The sequence below is a fragment of the Nyctereutes procyonoides genome, unplaced genomic scaffold, assembly GCF_905146905.1.
Source record: "Nyctereutes procyonoides isolate TBG_1078 unplaced genomic scaffold, NYPRO_anot_genome, whole genome shotgun sequence".
Taxonomy (NCBI): Eukaryota; Metazoa; Chordata; class Mammalia; order Carnivora; family Canidae; genus Nyctereutes; species Nyctereutes procyonoides.
Window position 1 is genome coordinate 55,534,010 of NW_026575052.1, and position 19,149 is coordinate 55,553,158.

Below are 19,149 nucleotides of genomic sequence, written 5' to 3' on the forward strand. Positions count from 1 at the left end.
AGAACATGGATGTGGTTCTGTAATCTCTACTTTTTATTTTGAGGCAAAAGTGATTCCTATAAGCATAACTTATCTGTAACAAATTTTCTTTGGAACTTGAAGGAAAAGCATTTAATTTTGTGTGTTACTGCTTATAGAACGAATTTAGCGTTAGCCCTGGAGACTTGTCAAAGGAGGTAAACATTACAGAATTGTACCTAATATAAATTAGATGTTCAGTAGACATTTGTATGGTAGATGTGCTGAAAATAGAACTATTCACTTTATGATTTAATTTTTCTTTTCTCATTTTAGCATTTATGATATTAACAGAGAACAGGACTATGTCACGAATTCTGGGGGTATACTTGGTGAAAATGAATTAAGACCACCCTCCCAGCTACATTGTCTCTTAGAGAAGACCGAGCCAGGGTTCATATCAGAAAAGAGTGGGTATTAAACCAAATGCTATGAGTTATTATTAATGAATCCAAAGTAGAATAGAACAGTACAATTTGAAAATTTCTAATTTAGATCATGTAAAATGAAAGGACTCTTTAAAAATTTTTTAATTTCTAGTGATTACAAATTTTATTAATCAAAAATCATTAATCTAAAATTAATAGGTGAAAAAAATAAAAATAAAATAAAATTAATAGGTGATTAAATTTTTGAGTTGCATCAGAAAAGGTTCAAGGGAAATTGTCACATTTCTCTATTTGAATTTCTTTGAAATTATGATTCATTTTACTTGATTTTGAATTTAGATATTTTAAATACTAGAAGTAGTACATGCTTATGTAAGAGAAACCTAACTTGTAATAATATATATAAGGTAAAAAGTATAAGTTCACCTTTATCTACTTCCATTTCAATAACCACTGGTTTAGACACTTACCAATTTGGTTTCCCATTTTTCTAGATCTTTTTCTATAAACTTTGAAACACATTATTTTTTTTAACCAAAATGACGTTATTTGTTATTTACTCATTAGTATAGTAGACATCTTTATATCTCAGTATATACAGACTTTTTTGTTTGTTTGATTTACTTGGTTTTTTAATGTAGTAGTTGTAAGGTGTTTCCTTATTGATGGCAGTTTAGGTTATCCCCAGTGATTTTGCTGTTAAAGATGGTGCATGGGGTAGCCTTGTGCATGCGTATCTCCTGTACTCTCGTGCTAGATTCCCAGAAATGGTTATTAGGTATGCATATTTAAGTTTTTATTAGGTCCTGCCAAATTGTTCTGTAAAAAAAAGTTGTATTTATCTTAAACTGGCAATCCCTAAGGTCTTAAAAATAAAGGTCATACATTTTAGGATTAGATAATTAAGGAATGGGCTCTTCAACAACTATCAGATGCCTATTAAGACTAGATCAAATATGGAGGCATCAATGGCAATAATGGAGGTAGGTTGTAGTCCATTTTTAGGACATACTAATAATGGCCCTTAGTGACAGATACTGTTGGGTTCTGAGTGTTTCTGTCATCGATGAGTGCTGTTGCATAATGCACAAACAGGAGATGTGGTCATGAAAGTTGTGGCGAGATGTAGAAGTGGCTAATTTTTGTTAGAAATATTATGACACCTAAGTTGTTGGCATTAGTTGATCTCATAATTTGCTTTCAGACCAGATGCTTACAAATTGGAAAACAGATACATGGGTCATAGCATCAGAGATTGGTTTATAATTTTCTGATCCCTCTTATTAGAAGTTAAAAAGAGAAACAGGTATCCAAAGCAGACATTCCGTATCTCTGATGGATTTTGAGAAAGGAGGAGATTAACACAGGGTACTTGGAACATAATCCAGTTTATGTCAAGCATTACTTAACTTTTAAGACTGAATCCACTAGGGCAGCCCAGGTGGCTCAGCGGTTTAGCGCCACCTTCAGTCCAGTGCGTGATCCTGGAGACCAGGGATCGAGTCCCACATCAGGCTCCTGCATGGGACCTGCTTCTCCCTCTACCTGTGTCTCTGCCTCTCTCTGTCTCTATGAATAAATAAATAAAATATAATAAAATAAAAGACTGAATCCACGAATAACAAAAAATGTTCCCAAAGCGAGGTACTATTGGAAAGAATATGAACTCCGTTTCTAGTATCATTGTGATTGAACTTGAATTTTCCCATGTGCTCTCTACTGGTCACTTAAGCCCTTATGAACATTCTTTCACTTTACAGACAGGTACTTTTTGAGCTTGTTTAAGGGTTTCTCTGTAGAATAATTCCATTTCTTCATTCTCTTAATGTTCTGATAACCTGGAATGTTTAAATGAAGCATGCATTTGTTCAGCAAAAACGCAGTCATTTATTTAGTGCTCGTACTGTTTTGTACACTAGTTTGCTCTTTAATGATAGTACATTGTGTAAGAAGAGATAATGTCAAATAATATCTTGATAAAATGTTCCTCTATCTCCTTAGTTATAGAGCAGGAAACTTGTGCTTTCTTGAGGGTATAACCAAGATCATTTTTTTATGAAATCATGAAAGATTCAAGATTTACTGTGGATTTCTAACAGTTTTGTTTTGGACGTGCTTTTCCTTCTGCTAACTGAAGTGATTATTTGCATAAATGTATTGCTATTTGGATAATGCTGACCTAAAGGGGAAGCATTTTTAACCATATATAGTTTTAGGAATAAAAATATCTTAGCACAAAATCACTTCCTACTGTTTATTTTAAATGATTATCTCTAGTCATAGTTTTACTGAGACCAATATTCCTCCTATTACTGAGACCATTGATTAATAAAGTGTTCTCTGACCACATGAATTTGGGAAACACTGTGTGGGATGGGTTGTTTTTGTTTGCTTTTCAAATTGCACTTTTTTTTTTACAGTTTTTTTATTGTATATGCTGACTCTCAAAAATGTGGATATATGTAGTATTTGGTACTTCTGAAAGTTAAAACCCGTGTCTTCACTTTAACATCTTGTGATATTTAAGAGTTGATAATCATAGAACGTTCATTTCCAAAGCTCTGACAACTTTTATTTCTTTCATTGTGAGCAACCTGTTTCTCAAATATTGAGCCTCAGAGTTTACTTAGATTTTTTAAATATTATTTTGCCTTTTTACAAATATTAAATACAAGGTTTCCCTAATTAGAATTTTTAGAGGAATCTGGATTTGCATTTGGGCTAGCAGTGCAACTTATTTGTAAGACGGAGTCACAACTGCTTTGGCTTCCCAGTTTGTTTTGAGTAACGTAACTAAAGAAAGCCATCATTTAAATTATTTTCCCTGTTATTTTGCTATTTGAAACTCTTTAGAATATCCATATTTTTAAAGTATTCATATACTGATACTAAAGGAAAAAGTAAAACAGAAAAAGTAAAACAATTGCTATGGATCAGATGTATGAACTTCAGGATATTCTTAAATATTTCATCCTCTTTCTTGATACTTTAGTCTTTGATTTTTGATAGTAGGAAGTTTTGTTTATTAAAGCATTTTTAAGTTACTTGGATAATTAAAGTATTAGGAACAACTTAGTCCAAAATTAACTTTATTGAAATATTTTTATTTCTATGATAGTTTAGTTTTTTACTGTTGTTCGTAAGTTCACTTTAATTAAGATGCTTGTCTTTCCTTTAGCTTTTGAACTTTATTGTAATTGACAGAGTTCTGGTAAAAGCAGGAAGCCATATTAATGTATTTATGTATACTCTATCACCAAAACTTCCAGTGCTCTGTATATTATTCCATTCTCTTTATTATTTATAATCTGTTGCCTCCCTGCCTTGACCTTGTTAAAGAAAATAGAGAAGATACAAATATAAGGGAGTAACCAAATCAAATCATTAAATGTTATGAGAATTCATTAGGCTCAATTCTTGGTAAAGTAAAAATTTGCAATGCAAAAGGCAAAAAAACCTCAGTCAAGAGAATTATTGGGTTATCAGTAAATCTGGATTAGCATGTCTCGTGGGAGGAGCATATCAGAATTTCTGGGGTAGCACATGAGTAAGGTTTGAAAAAAGCACTTTCTAAAAGTAATAAAGTGTTATGAAATCATTACTTATTTTCATTCCACAAAAATAAGTAATGATTTCATAATATAATCCATAAAAAGTCAAGTTCACAGATGTCTCTAGATCATGAGGAAACCCCAGAGGTACAACAATTTCTACTGTGTTTGTTGAGTGGGCTATAGTAGGCCCATCATTAGAAGAACCTAACAGGGATCCCTGGGTGGCGCAGCGGTTTGGCGCCTGCCTTTGGCCCAGGGCGCGATCCTGGAGACCCGGGATCGAATCCCACGTCGGGCTCCTGGTGCATGGAGCCTGCTTCTCCCTCTGCCTGTGTCCCTGCCTCTCTCTCTCTCTCTGTGACTATCATAAAAAAAAAAAAAAAAAAAAAAAAAAAGAACCTAACCGGCTAACATGGAAGATTTGATGAGAAGACAGGAAAGGCAGGGTAAGTTTATCAAAATGTGGCAAAAGTCTAAAAAAACCTCAGAATGAGAAACATCGGTCTAAGTGATTACTGACCACCACCTTGACATGACCACATGTGATCTATTCGTCCCACTGTGGTTGCAACACACAGCTTTAAACTAGAAGGCCTAAGGGATTTGGCAGGGTTTATTCAACTCTTGTGTTGAAAGTATTTTACCCACAATAACTCCCCTCCGTGTAGATTATGTTCTTCACATGAGAATTCTTTTAAGATCGTTACAGATATGGCAGTCAAAACACATTTTGTAAGTGCCTGAGTTTTACAGGAGGAAACTAGATGAAATATTCAGTGATATTTAGTATGCCGCCTTTAACCCCATCCTTTGGTTATCTTAAACAGTTGCATTATTTTTGTTTGTGTTTTACAGTTTTTGAGACAGTGTCCTTGAGTTCAGACTCTCTCTTCCAGAGGGCAGTTTCAATTCTTCATACTTCTTACTTGGACTCTGCATCTGAGCATGGTTTTCAGTACAGTCAAGTGACTTTGGTGAAAAATGACATTTTCTTAAATGAGGTGAGGTGCTTGGTACACACTGTGTCTGTGTGTTAGTTTTATTTTAGTTTTAAAGAAATAGACCCATCATTTTTGGTATAAAAGCCTACCTAGTTCTTTTCAGCTATGACTTTCAGATGAGATAAATCCTTGGAAGGTAATAAGAATATATTCTAGGGAATAGAAAAATAATACATTTCATTAGTCCTTTAACAGGAGGACTTCAGATGATGCATTTTAAAAAATTAATTTGCAAGGCAAAATAATATGCTTATAGCGTCCAATTATTCTTTCTTTTATATAGTACACAACTTTTTACCAAGAAAAAAAAGCAAGTAATTACACTCAGGAAGAACTTCAAGAGACTTACGGGTTTCTTCTGTTTGAAACTGAAAATCAGGTAAGGGAATTAGGTCATAGAGCATTAATTTTGTGATATTAATGTTTTTTTGTGATATTAATATTCTAACTTAAATATTGGTATTTCACTTCTCTAGAATTTTTTAAAATGTATTTATTTATTTATGAGAGAGAGAGAGAGAGAGAGAGAGAGAGAGAGAGAGAGAGAGAGGCAGAGACACAGGCAGAGGGAGAAGCAGGCTCCATGCACCGGGAACCCGATGTGGAACTTGATCCCGGGTCTCCAGGATCGCGCCCTGGGCCAAAGGCAGGCGCTAAACCGCTGCGCCACCCAGGGATCCCCTCACTTCCCTAGAATTTTTAAAATTACTTTGTTGCTTTTTTGTTGCTGAGTCTAGTGGTAGTGGGAATGATGGTGACAGCTAGTCCTGAAAGAGATTGGATTCCTACACCTTTTCACAGGCCCTCTTTAGTTTCCTTGTAAATACATTTGTCAGGTCATGGTGAGATTTGGATTAATACAGCTTCCTAAGTATCACTAATGCCTTTTAATGGAGTGAATGGCTATTTCTTCATTCTGGATCATTGTTCACATAGATACTTTATTTCTTGTGGAGGTTTTTCAAGTTTCAGTTACTTAGTTTTGAGAATAAGGTGAACACTTTTAACAGTCGAGTTCCTTGAAATTATTTCATGCGTGTGTTTGAAGATGGAGCTTCTGTATTGTTGCTTGTACCCAGATTGTGGGAGAAGGAAATTACTGTGTGGAGTATGTCCCCACAGATGTATGTGACTTCCTAGATACAGTTTTAACAATACCAGAGATTTGTAATTCAACTTAAAATAATTTAATATTTTGATTGGGTTTGTGATTTTTTTTTTTTAAAGAACAAGGGTAGATTTGCTTAAAGAATACTTAATATTAGCATATAACAGTGATTATTTAGTAATGGGAGAAGAGTTCATTTACTTAATCATCTACTTAGAAATAAGATACTCTGTAGATTAGTGCTAAAAAAAGCATTAAGGGAAAAGACATTTTCAAATTTAGTGATTCCAGAGCTACAATAGAAGTCTTCAAGAGAGGACTTAATCTGTGAGCTTGTTTAATTTGGTTTTGCTGGTGACATTTTTATTAACAGAAATGATAAAATTTTGTGAACTATTAACCAAACACAATTGCCTTATATATGTTTGCTTTGTGCCATAAATATATATCACATACAGGTTCTGTATTTATTTGAAAGCTTATATAGTGTTATTTCACTGTCTCTCCTAAAACTGTTATGATAAGCAAAGTACTATCTTTTATTTAAAGGCAAAGTTAGTATGTCAGCGTGGACTCTGTGTGGGCAGCAGTGCTATTACCACTCTCGGTGATCCAGCAAAAGGTAAGTCTGTAAGAAAAAAAGAATCTCTTCTTTTACAAGATGAAGTGAGGTTTAGTTAATTCCATCAGATACTTATATTAAAAGCCAGTTTTATTAATGATAAGTAATAATGTTTAGAATCAGAGCTTTAAACATATAAATGAGCTTTGAATCTAAGACTTAAGATTTTCCAATATGGGTTACATGATCAGAACTTTTTCTGAAAGGTTGGTTGGACTATAGGAGATGCTGAAGGTAGCTTTCAGTACCGAGATTAGTGTGGTCATTCAGGGCTCATGAGGATGTCTTCTAAACTATCAGAATGGCAGTGGGAATGGAGAATAGACGGAACTGGCCAGACTTGGCAACTGTGGAATGTGAGGAGTAAGAGAAAGGACATACTCAGATTAAAGCTTGTCAGTTTACACTACATTGATGTTGTTAATAGAGAAGCACAGGAGGAGAGGAGACTGGTAGGGGAGCTGAGGAATTAAAAGAGAAAGGTAATCTTAAAGTTAATAATGTGGATTAGCACTAAATTTCTTTTAGCTTCAACTTCCTCATCTGAAAGCAGTTAATAAAACTATCTTGTAGATCTACTGTGAGGATAATGTGAGGCTATGTGAAGTGCTTAACCTGGGGCGAGCACCTAGTAAGCTCTCAGTTAATGGACACTACTACTTTCATGAGTTAAATTTGAGAAATAAAAAAAAATTTTTTTTTTTTTTTTTTGAGAAATAGTGAGATTTTTCTAGGTATTTCTGGAGGAGACCCTTCTGATGGTAAAAAATAGCTGAGAAAGGGTTTAGAACTGGAAATGGAGGCTCAAGGTGGCGGGGCTGGTGTTAGTTGAAGCCAAAGATACTGTTTCACTGTTTCGTGGGGCAGTATTGAAGGAAAAGATAAAAGAGAACTGGTCCCTGTGGGACCAGTGGGTGGAGAGAGGAGAGGGAGGAGGAGGAGTGGGAGAGAAGGGGAGTAGAGGGAGGGAGGAAGGGCAGGGGAGGGGAGGAGGGAGCAGCCCAGTGGAGGAAGAACTGGGGAGTAGAGTTTGACAGAGCAGAAGACCTAGGGGATGTATTTGGGTATTTTGCACTATCAGGTGCTAGCAGTGTGGAGATTGGGAATAGCCAGCTCCCTGCTGACCTTTTCTTTTTCACGGCTCTATCAAGATAAAATTTATATCCCCTGCAATTCACTCATTTCAAGTGTGCAGTTCAGCATTTTTTAACGTATTCATAGCAGTGCTACTGTCAGCACAGTCCACTCTAGACTATTTTCTTCATCTCCCTGAAAAGAAGTCCTGTGCCTGTTGGCAGTGATGCCCCATCCCCACCACCATCGGCCAAGGTGGCCATGAACCTCCTCTCCACCTCTACAGGTTCACCTCGTCCAGACATTCCAAATAAATTGAATACTATATGTGATGCTTTGTGAGTTCTTTTCTCAGTTCAGTGTCTTCAAGGCTCATCCACGATGTAGCTTATGCCAGTATTTCCTCACCCTTTAGGCTGAATAATATCCCATTGTATGGTTTTACCCTGTGTTCTTTATTTGTTCAGTGCTGGAGGGGCATTTGGTTGTTTGCATTGGAAATGCTGCTCTGTGTGTGTTCACGTACAGGTTTTGTGTAGACGTGTGTTTTCCTTTCTCATAGGTATAGACGCAGCGGTGGATTTGCTGGGTTATGTGGTCACTCTGTGTAACACAAAATGCTTTAAAACTTACGCTCTTCTAACGGCCATAAGGGACAGTAAATTCATAACCCCGGTAACATTTTATATAAAACTTTTTTTCCTTCTTATTGCTTTTCAACCCCCTTCTTTTCATTGTAAAACACGCTAACATGGGAAGAGAGGATGGTATGATGTACCCATCCCCTTGGTTTAACAGATCATGTTTTGCATTATTTCCTTCACTTGGTTAAAGAATTTGAAAGGAAATTATAACTAAATACTTTAGGTTACATTTCCAGAATATGAAGCCTCATTCTACATTACTCTAATCTCTGATTATATGGTCAATGTTAAGAGGCTGGCTTTAGCAGGGTGCTGGAGTAGAAACTGTATTATTCCTATCAAATAACACTTTGTTCTTAAACACACACAGGGGTGGGTAATCAAATAGCACTACTAGCCGTGTGTGTACTAGAGTTTCTGGCTCAAATAGAAATGGATAGTTCTGTGAGTAATAGTAATATTTTATATGAATGTAGTGTCTTGGAGTTTTAAAAGTTTATGGATCTTTTTAAATCTTCCTGAGGACCCTGTAGCTAGATATCTAGGACCCAAGTCCCTCCAACCCACCTCTGCCCCCACTCAAGTGACCTGCTCTTCAGTCACCTGGTTATTAGTAGGAAGTGAAAGACTTGACTGGAATGAGTTTATGTTCTTTCCAGGATATCACAGTGCTTTCACTGTTGTCTCGTATTTCGAGCGATGTCTCAGTTCAGGAATCTCTGTGGGATTCCCCTGCTGCCACCTGGGGAACCCTCCTCTCCTGTCTCAGCTCCAACAGTAGCTTTCCGGTTGGTCTTGCTTCTAGACTCTCCCCTCTTGAGACTGTCTTAAGTGGCAGTCTGCTGCTGAAAACCCTTGGTGGACCTCTGCTGCAGGGTGTGGGTCTCACCTGAAGAGCAGGTCCTACCAAGATCCTTAGCACTCAGTTCAAGCCTCCCTTTCAGCCTCAGCATCCCATGCTTTCTCCCCTGCTCTCCACAGTTTAGAGGCCCATTCTCCTACACAGTTTAGAATCTTCTGTGCTTTCTACTTTTGTTCACTTTGTTCTCTGAGAATTTCATCCCCCTCTCTGTTTAAAGAACTCCTTTTCTAAGCAAATATAATTGCTTATTTCCATTTCATTGTGTCTTCAGATACATATGTCTGACAAATAGGTGAGTACCTACTCCATACTGGGCTGCAGTGTGGCTACAGTGGTGAGAGATCAAATGTGAAATTTGACAGACCAGCAAAATAAGCTGCTTCAAGGCAGGACCTTCTTTTATCTTCTCTGGTGTGGCTGCTGCCCAGCACACACTTGCCATGTAGCAGACCTTAGCGCTTATTGAATAAGAGTACTGACTGAATTTTTTTTTTTTTTTTGCAAAAAATAATTTGAGAATCAGATTACTATAGATAGGCCTTTTCACGGAATGATTGGGGAAAAAATAAAGTTAGAATGTACCAAGAATGTGATTCTTTTGTCTCTTTGTAGTTATTGTACCCAACTAGAACATTGGTTGTCCATCAGATACATCTTGTCTTAGCTCTAATGTTTCCATACTTTTAGAATATCTCGAATTAGTTTTTAAAAACATAAGCAGTTTCAAAACAGCTTAATGTTGACTTTTAGGTCTTTTGTGTTGTCTTGTTCAGTTAAGAATAGCCCTACATGTGACATGCATATGAGTAAACAATCCTTTTATAGTGTGAATTAATCTGTATCTTACACTTTTATAGGTGTGTATATTTCCAAGTACTCAGACTATCTTCATGCAAGACCATGGTATCACGGGAAGTCTGGTTATGTTGTAATTTTTAACCTAATTAAGGTAAAGCCCGTACGTGCTTCTGTGTAATTTTTCTTTTAAAAACTAGAGGTTATTAGGCTGTGATGTTCTTGGCAGATCATTTGCTAAACATCATAGTCACCGAAGACAGCTATCCAAATTCAGAAAAGATAATTGCATTATTCTTGCTTTCCTCTAAAGACGAAGCTTTTTTGTTCATTTGTTACATGATCTATGCATATGTTTTTTAAAAACAGCTCTCAAAATAATACCTAAGGTAATCAGTAAAAAGTCTTCCTCTCACCCTGGCCCACAGTGCCACTTTTTAAACATTAATTAACAGAATACAAGAAGCAGCCTATGAAAACAATGTGATTACAGTCACAAGAGAGGAATTTAGAAAGCAAGTTTCATTTTCTGGTTCCAATTATTGAAATAAGAGAGCCTTAATTCCTTAATCCCTTAAACATCCAGGCCTGTTCACAGCTTTATGTGGCATCTGTAAAGGCTGATCTCAGAAATGCTTAAGCACTCTCAAATAGATCAATATAAGTGAATTGAACAATTAGAATTTTTACTCAGGTAGTTCCTAGAAAAACTGTGACTCTGGAGATTGGTGGGCTCTGTGAGGACGTATTCTGTGCTCTTGTTTTGTTGTTTTTGCTTTGCTTTTAGCTTTCTTACTATCTTGAGTTCTCTAATTATGAACCAACACTACTGAGGTGTTTTTTTAAGAATACGAACTCTTCACATTCTAAAGTTTGTCTCCCAAGACCTGGAGGGAACATAGCATCACCCTGGCGTGCAGCCCACGCCCACCCTCTGTTGTCCTGCTCCGAGAGAGCTACTGCCGTGGATGTACTGTCTCGGCTCAGATAACCCTCATTCAGTGTTTGGCCCTGGGGTTCTTGGCCCTGTACCCGCCCTGTCTGGTGAACATTGCTATTCAGTTTTCCCCTCTATGCTGTCAGTTCTCCTGACTTTACTGTTCAAAAGCCAGCCATTCCTGACAACATAAAGTATTGAGAGGGAGAAGATGCAGGTTGTGATTGCTCACTCAGAAGCACTGTTCATATTATTACTGTCCCTGGTGGTGCTATGAATGAAGAGATAGGACCTTAATATATATATAAAAAAAATTAGATTCTTCCTGCAAAGTTTTTTATCAATAAAAGTTTCCTACAACTTTACCTCATTTTGGTATATATTTTGTGTATTTTTCCACATATGTCTTTATATTAATCACAACAGCTTTTAAAATCAGTATGATATTTCATTGGAATGTAACCTTGATTGTAATCCATGATGAAGAGAAAACCATAATCAGGAATACTGTGGCCTGTTCAGTAATCAGGCCCACTTATCGGGATGTGTAGCTTTACTGTGTATTTGTTCCTTGCTGATTTACTGGGTCCTGCCATAATAAAAGTAACTTGATCTAAAAATTATAATTGGTAAATTATTACTTCAGTTTGAAAATTTGTCTTGTGAAATTTTAAATTTCATTTGTCACCTTTTATGTTACAATCATTGACTAAGCTAATCTTTTCAATTGGTTAGTTTTTCTTTTAAAGAAATTGTTCTCTTAAATTTGGGGTGATTCATGTACTCTTTTTATGTTATGATAAAAGCTGTGATCATCTACCCCAGAAAGATGCCCAGATGTACCAGATTTTTAAATACAACGTTAAGAGTCTCATGAATAATTTTTTTTTTAAATTCACCCCATGGGTTTTTTTTTAATTTTTTTATTTATTTATGATAGTCCAGAGAGAGAGAGAGAGAAAGAGAGAGAGAGAGAGAGAGAGAGAGGCAGACATAGGCAGAGGGAGAAGCAGGCTCCATGCACCGGGAGCCCGATGTGGGATTCGATCCCGGGTCTCCAGGATCACGCCCTGGGCCAAAGGCAGGCGCTAAACCGCTGCGCCACCCAGGGATCCCGAGTCTCTTGAATAATTAAAACTATTGTTGCCCTTAAGGTAATTCTCAAAGAACCATAGTTGTTAACACAATTTGTTTGTAACACATCCACATCCTTACTTATTAGGCTACTTTTAAATGAATCCTAGAAAAAAAAAAATAAAAAAAAATAAAAAAAAATAAAAAAAAATAAATGAATCCTAGAGTAGAATTATTGCCATTTGAAGACCTCTGATTAGTCTTAATATTTTCATTCTAGGGAAGAGTCAAGTTTGTGTCTGAGAATTATACCACTAACTATACTAGCCCATCTTCTGGCTATGATTGCCACGTGGCTGCAAATACTAACAAGGTTTCTCACAAGACGAGTCATTTTCGTGCATTTGAACTGAGTCAGGTATAGTCACCTGGTAATAAATCATTCCAAAGATACATTTCTGAATCTAATGTGTTAAATGTCAGGACTGGGTGGAGTTGAGAGAAACTTGGTGCTGATGGAATTCTGTAGTGCTACCCTGATAATCTTCATTTCTCTTCTTTCAGTATTACCTCTATGAACTTTCAGGCGGCACTGTTACTGAGCGGCCCAGGCAGATCTGTCCTTATGTTATTGTAGCTTTTCAGTACAGGGAACCGAAAAGGATGGCAGCATCTGCTCCTAGAAGCGTGTAAGTAATTACACACTTGCTTTATTTTACTGGATCTGTTTTGTTTGCTTTTATAAATATGCCTTTTCTTTTTCCCTAGATTTGAACTCCGTGAAAATGGTAAGAAATTATTTAATTAGTTCTCTTATGTTTTTTTAAATAAATGTTTGGCTCATAAGTAATTAGTTTTTTTCTTAATCATTTCTTAAAGCTATCACCTCTTTGTGGCAAGGCAAATTAATTATTCAAGGCTGTCTGCTGTGTGATATAACTCTGTGGTCCTCTCATGGTACTGTTCCAACACAACTGTAAGTATTGAGTTTGTGTCCTTTACTATTAGTCTAGGCTTTTTTCCCCTGTCATTTGAGGTCTTGTTTGTTGGTTCTGGTGTGAAGCAAAGCAGTTGGACTTGGTTTTTGATTATAGTACTTTGGGGCAGATGTATAGAGCACAGGAAACTTAAATTCAGGTCTAATTCTGAACTTGGCTTTGAAATAGTTTTATAATCTTTGACAAGTCACTTTTGAAATTTTAGTGTCTTAATCCATTCATGAGAATCTGACCTTGCAGACTGAATTGATACTAGATGTTTGACTCCCCCCAAGAAACAAATTGGATTTACCTAGATGGCAGATGTAGCAGATCCTAGACACTTAGTACTGTTATTGAGTCTTTATTAAATAGAGTTGAAGGAGCTGATCTTGTAATTTTCTCATGATTTTCCTAGACCACTATTAACTAGAGTAGCTTTTACATATATTTGCATTACAAAGAATTATTTGCTTTTGGGGCATCTTATGAAATCTTTTATTTGGTCTATTCTTAGTTTGCACCCTAAACTGTTCAAAGATAGACCTATTTTATTGAAATATAAGCTGAAAACAGGTGTGCTATTAGAATTCATTTTCTATTGACTGACCTGTTTTAAGAGGGAGGAGTGAGTGGTATTGGAACCCAGAGAATAAAGTAAGAATTCTGTAAGTAGAGGCACCTGGGTAGCTCAGTCTGTTAAGCATCCGACTCTTGGTTTTGGCTCAGGTCATGATCTCAGGGTGGTGAAATCAATCCCTGCATCAGGCTCTGCACTGGGCATGGAGCCTGCTTAAGATTCTCTCCCTCCCTCTTTGCCCCTCCCCCCACTCCCTACTCCCTGTAAATGCGTGTGTGAGGGCGTTTTCTCTCTCTCTCTCTCTCTCTCTCTCTCTCTCTCTCTCTCTCTCTTTCTCTCTCTCTCTCTCTCTCTCTCTCTCTCTCTCTCTCTCAGAAAAAGAATTCTATAAATGAATGGGAGAGACGGGAAAGTTCATTGTCACTGTGGAGTTTAACTAATGAGCATTGAGAGAAGTGGTTAGATCCATTAAATGGTTAAGTTGGTTAGCATCACCAGCGGTGGGATAAATATCATGTACTTCCTGAAAGCATGCATGGAGAACGACACAGTGGCACTCGTGTGCTATTCCTGCCAATCTAATCAGCAGGAAACATTATACATACCCAGATTGAGGGGCATTCTGCAAAATACATGGTCTGTAGTCTTCAAAAATACCAAGGTCATTCAAGATAAAGACCAGAGGACTGTCCAGATTGAAGGTGACTAAAAAGACATGAACTAAATGCAGTGTGTCATCCTGGACTGGATGCTAAAATAGAACAAAATTTGTTTTCTTTTGTTATAAAGCCCCTTAGTGAGACAGTTTAAATTTGAATAAGGTCTGTAGATTAAATAATGGTATTATATCATTATTGTTTTCTTGATTTTGTTAATTGTTCTGTGGTTGCATAAGGATGGCATGGTAAGCAATCCAGTATTGTCAAAAGTTGTCAACTCTTAGCATAATTTTTAGAAAATTCTCATTCCAATATGCATAGTTCTTTCACCTATGTATATTTTGCTTATCTCAAAAATACATGTGCATTCAGAAAATGTGGAGGTATTTGTAGACCGTGGTCTGTGGGTCATATATTTGAAAATCTGTATTTCTGAATAGACACATTATTTGATTTGGATTCTGTCAATTTAAGGGCTTTTTGTTATGGTATTTTTGTTTGCATTTACATTAGGAAATTATGAAGTTGTAGTTTACATGTTTCTTAAATTGCATGGTGGTGTTTTGTCTTTTAGACCACATGAACTAGATTTTAAGTATGTAATGAAAGTGTCATCTTTGAAAAAAAGACTACCAGAAGCTGCGTTTAGAAAACAGAATTACCTGGAGCAAAAAGGTCTGTTTAGATGTAATGATACACTGCACACCCTGGGTTCTTCCAGTTATTTCCCATTTATTTCTGTCACGCGCACACACGTACACACTCCATTGTGGTTTTGTCCTAAGTGATTCGCAGAATGGCCTTTGGTAAAAGTTGTAGGGTTGCTGTGTGATGTAGTTCCTTGGAGGCTAACTAGAAACTGAAAAGTGGTTTCATCTAAGGTGGCAGAGACCAGCTTTACTATAGGACGCTGAGGGAGTCAAGCAGAGAGATGCTTACAAAGAGTTGGCAACTCATACCTGTACCTTTCAAGGAGAACAGAGGTTTTGTGGTGGTAGTTTTTATTTACTTATGTACTTCTAGTTGAAGAAAAGCAGCAGAAAACACGAGAAGGAAATTTCCTGGTGATTTAGATTAATTCATGGAACACTGATGTTTATATTATTTATATAGTATGTATTTATCTTGATAAATTCTGCAGTAGAGTCCATATTTATGAAAGCATTGTTTTCAAATACTGGACACAGTAACTTCTTATTGAGTTTTATAACAAAGACCATTGAATGTTAAATGTTTAAGAGTATTTCTAGTTCTTCTTTCATCTTTTTAACATATAAAATGAATAATTTAGTTATAAAAAAAGTGTTACCGCATTTTAAAATAAAAAAGGTTCTGTTTTTCTGATTTTTCTTCACAGTCTGTTGCCAAGATATGTGCTTCAGGTTGTATGAGGCGGAACTATCAAACAAACAAGGGGAAAAAATAAATAAACTAACAGAATACATTAAAAATGAGCAATTGGTAAGAATCATCCATTTAAAATATTATTTTTTCCTTGAATTAAATTGAGATCTGATTATTAGTTGGCTGTATCTAGAGTGAATTATTTTAGTTTGCTGAAACGATTTTCATAACAGTGTTTATTGACATATTCTTGACTTAATGTTTATTGTCTAATATTTTCATCCCCCTTTGTGTCTCAGTTTACTTTCATGTTGCTGGTCAGTTGATACTCCTGATTTAAAGAATAAGAAGACAATTTTTCCCAAATCCTTTGTTGTTGTTTTATGACTGAAGAATTGAGTTAGATTCCTAGTGTTTCTATATTAATCCAAGGACCACTTGTGAGATATTTCTTTAAAAGTCACCTTTGGAAATAATTAATAAATAAATAAATAAATAAGACCTTTATTGATCCGTGGACACATGAGGGAAAAACCAAATGCTGGCACTCCCACTGTTTCAGTATTGTAGAAAGGTAGACACTGATGAGACGTGTAACAATCCAGAGACTTCTGTACATTTTGTTAACCATTTTGTTAACTCACTGTGCAGTAGATGTTGACTTTCTGTGAGTGAGTCCTAAACATCCTGAAGGAGATGTTTTGAGTGTAGGATGGCAATCTAACACCTGTGAGCCCATTGGTGGCATGCTGCACTGTCCCCATAGTAGATAGCAAGAAATCAGGAAAGGAAAATAGGGCATGGTGAAGCTGTGACGGTCTTGGGACAGTCAGTTAAGATACTTGGAGTTACGTGTGATGGAAACCCAAACTGGCTTAAACAATAAAAGGATTGAACAGGCTTACATTTCAGTTCTAGATGATAAAGCCAGTTCAGGTACTGTCTGCTTAGGACTGTGTTTCACCTTGCCCTCCCTCATACACTAGTTTTGTCCTGTGTGCGTCCAGAGAGAGAGCCCCTCCTCACCTTTACTTCACTCTCATTAGACCAGTGTATGTCATCTGCATGTCTCTCATCTAGTAACTGACAGGGAATGAGGTGCTCTGATCCGCACAGGCCACCCCAAGCCCACCTTCCCATACTGGGTGCAGGGTCTGTCCTGCTGAGTCCATGGTAGTGCTCAACAGCACGGAGGGAGGTGGCAGGGCTGCAGTGGATGCTGAGCGAATGTCCATTGAGTATCTGCTAGGGGGTGTGGGCCGTGTCGTTTTGCGTAACATAGTCCATTTTATATTTGGAAATTAAAAGGAAGAGAATCCAAAGGTGTTTTCAGAAAATACATTTGTGAAGTGACTGTAAGTGCAAATGATCTCAAAAGTAGCAGAGACCTGGTGCACAGATCACAGATTATGTCAGGTCCTTCCTCCTTCATGTTCGTGTTTTTTCTTCTTTTATTTTGAAGTTTTTATGTTAATTTAAGTTGGTTAACAGACAGTATAATATTAGTCTCAGGTGTACGATACAGTGAGTCGGCATTTCCATATACACCCCCCAACCCCACCCCCCGCGAGGGTCCTTACAGCAAGTGCTTCCCTTCATCCCCATCACCTGTTTCTCACCCCTCTTCCGCGTGACCAGCAGTGCATTCTCTAGAGTGAAGAATCTGTTTTTCATTTTGTCTCTCTTTTTCCCCTTTGTGTGTTTTGTTTTTTAAATTCCACATGTGAGTGAAATCATAGGTATTTGTTGTTCTCTGACTTCACTTAGCATAATACTCTCTAGTTCCCAAGCTTTTTTTTCTTGCCTTGTCACAGTACTTTTACATAGACATCTCCCCACTGAGACATTCAATTCCTTGAGGGCAGTTACTGTATCTTAAGCATCTGATGTACAGAGGAAATGTCCCTTGAATAAAGTGTATGTGGACTTGTACCTACAACACTGACGTTCGAGAACAGTACAGTTCTCTTTTTTAACAGGTTGTTAAGGACATAGATGGCTGTATTTTTTGTGTGTAAATCGAAGAGTCTAGTAGATATGTAAAGGATTGTAAGATTTCTCCCCACAAAGGTTAAAATAGGAACTTCAGCCCTTTCATTTCATAATCTGAGAGACCAATAAGATACATATTTGTTTTATTTGCATGTTTCTTATAAGATCAAAATGTTTGGTTTTCAGTAGGTAGACAGGTTTTACTTTTCATCTATATTACAAAACGAAAACACAGAACAATATGGAGGCTAATTGTTGTCACTTAAGCTTTTTACAGCAGTAAAAAATTAAGCCAGAACTATACATGCAGCTAACTAGATACCAAAGCTATGGGTATATTTAACTACTGGTATGTTTATTCAGTAATTCTTCAGTCCTTACTGTGTGCCAGAGCACAGATAAGACTGTTGTAAGGAAAAAAAAAAGACTGTTGTAAGATTGGACGAAACAAAAGCAGAAACTGTCAGGTGCCCAAGGGCTGTCAGAGCAGTGTAGAGTGATGGATCCTGGGGGTGTAATCATCCAAAGTCTTTTCTTTATACTTGAATTGTTACTGAATAATTTATTGATTCTCTATATTTGTAGGCTTATGACCTATCAATCTCTGAAATAGAATGTTTTCTCGCTTTATAAAATGGCGTATTTTGTTTAGGTTTCTATTTTAACTGAAAAATTACTGTCTGAACATTGGATATTTTCTGTAATGAATTCATAAGCTTTTGAAATGGTGACCAGTGGAAAAGCTGTTATCTTTATGATTTACAGTAACAGCTTTTAGAGAACGTCTCCAGATATCTGGAGAAAAATTCCCAGAATTACTGGAAAGATGAAAATTTCAGGATTTTTTTTTCCTTGTGCTCAAGATTCTACTGAAGCCTATGGTAGAGAGAAATGAGAGGAAGAATTTATTTTCGTTTGTATCTTGTGCTGCCACTGGACCTAATTATGTTATTTTCTATTCGTTTCTTCTCTTAGGTTGCTGAAGGATTATTTTATTGGATGGCATCTTACATTTTTTGTATAAACATTAGCTCATGATGCTAATCCCAGGTCTAAGTCACCTTGAATTTGTAGTGGCTGAATGGTGACAGATTGGCTGCATAGGCAGCAGTATGAATTGTCCAGCATCTCAGTGAAAAACTAAAAATGTCTTTTGTAACTGATTTGTTATATAGTTGAACACTATCCTGAAACTAATCTTGATGTTCTGGTTCTTATATGTGGGCCACATGGGGCCAAGATGATTTGAACACAAGGAATTTGCAGTTTCTGGTACTGGGAACAAAATTCTCCTGATTCTCACAAACATTTCAAGAATTGTTTTATGTTTATACTTTTCATGAGCTCACAGTCCACTGCAGAGTGTGGTAGAGGGAGGAGAGAGGGACTGGATCTTTCATTCACTTTTTTTTTTTCTTTTTAATGTTTAAGGCAATCATCAAATGCTTAGAAGATCGGGGGGTTTTCATCTTATTTACATCATCAGCCCTAATATCAGAAACAAGTAAGGAGAACTTTT

General features: G+C 36.6%; 1 protein-coding gene across 7 annotated transcripts in view; it reads left to right on the forward strand.

The window, feature by feature from the left end:
- TASOR2 (transcription activation suppressor family member 2) overlaps window positions 1-19,149 on the forward strand; it is a 75,541-nt gene that overhangs the window by 23,221 nt on the left and 33,171 nt on the right. For 2 of the 7 annotated variants that reach the window (XM_055331136.1, XM_055331139.1), the window contains exons 2-12: window positions 4,817-4,962; window positions 5,246-5,341; window positions 6,620-6,692; window positions 10,130-10,221; window positions 12,359-12,496; window positions 12,643-12,767; window positions 12,847-12,866; window positions 12,958-13,054; window positions 14,869-14,969; window positions 15,652-15,755; window positions 19,062-19,134. In XM_055331136.1, coding sequence (XP_055187111.1) covers window positions 4,817-4,962; window positions 5,246-5,341; window positions 6,620-6,692; window positions 10,130-10,221; window positions 12,359-12,496; window positions 12,643-12,767; window positions 12,847-12,866; window positions 12,958-13,054; window positions 14,869-14,969; window positions 15,652-15,755; window positions 19,062-19,134 — 1,065 coding nt within the window. Of the gene's footprint in view, window positions 1-4,367; window positions 4,963-5,245; window positions 5,342-6,619; window positions 6,693-10,129; window positions 10,222-12,358; window positions 12,497-12,642; window positions 12,768-12,846; window positions 12,867-12,957; window positions 13,055-14,868; window positions 14,970-15,651; window positions 15,756-19,061; window positions 19,135-19,149 lie in introns of those variants that run through there. The other 5 variants (XM_055331135.1, XM_055331138.1, XM_055331140.1 and 2 more) reach the window with 4 other exon arrangements.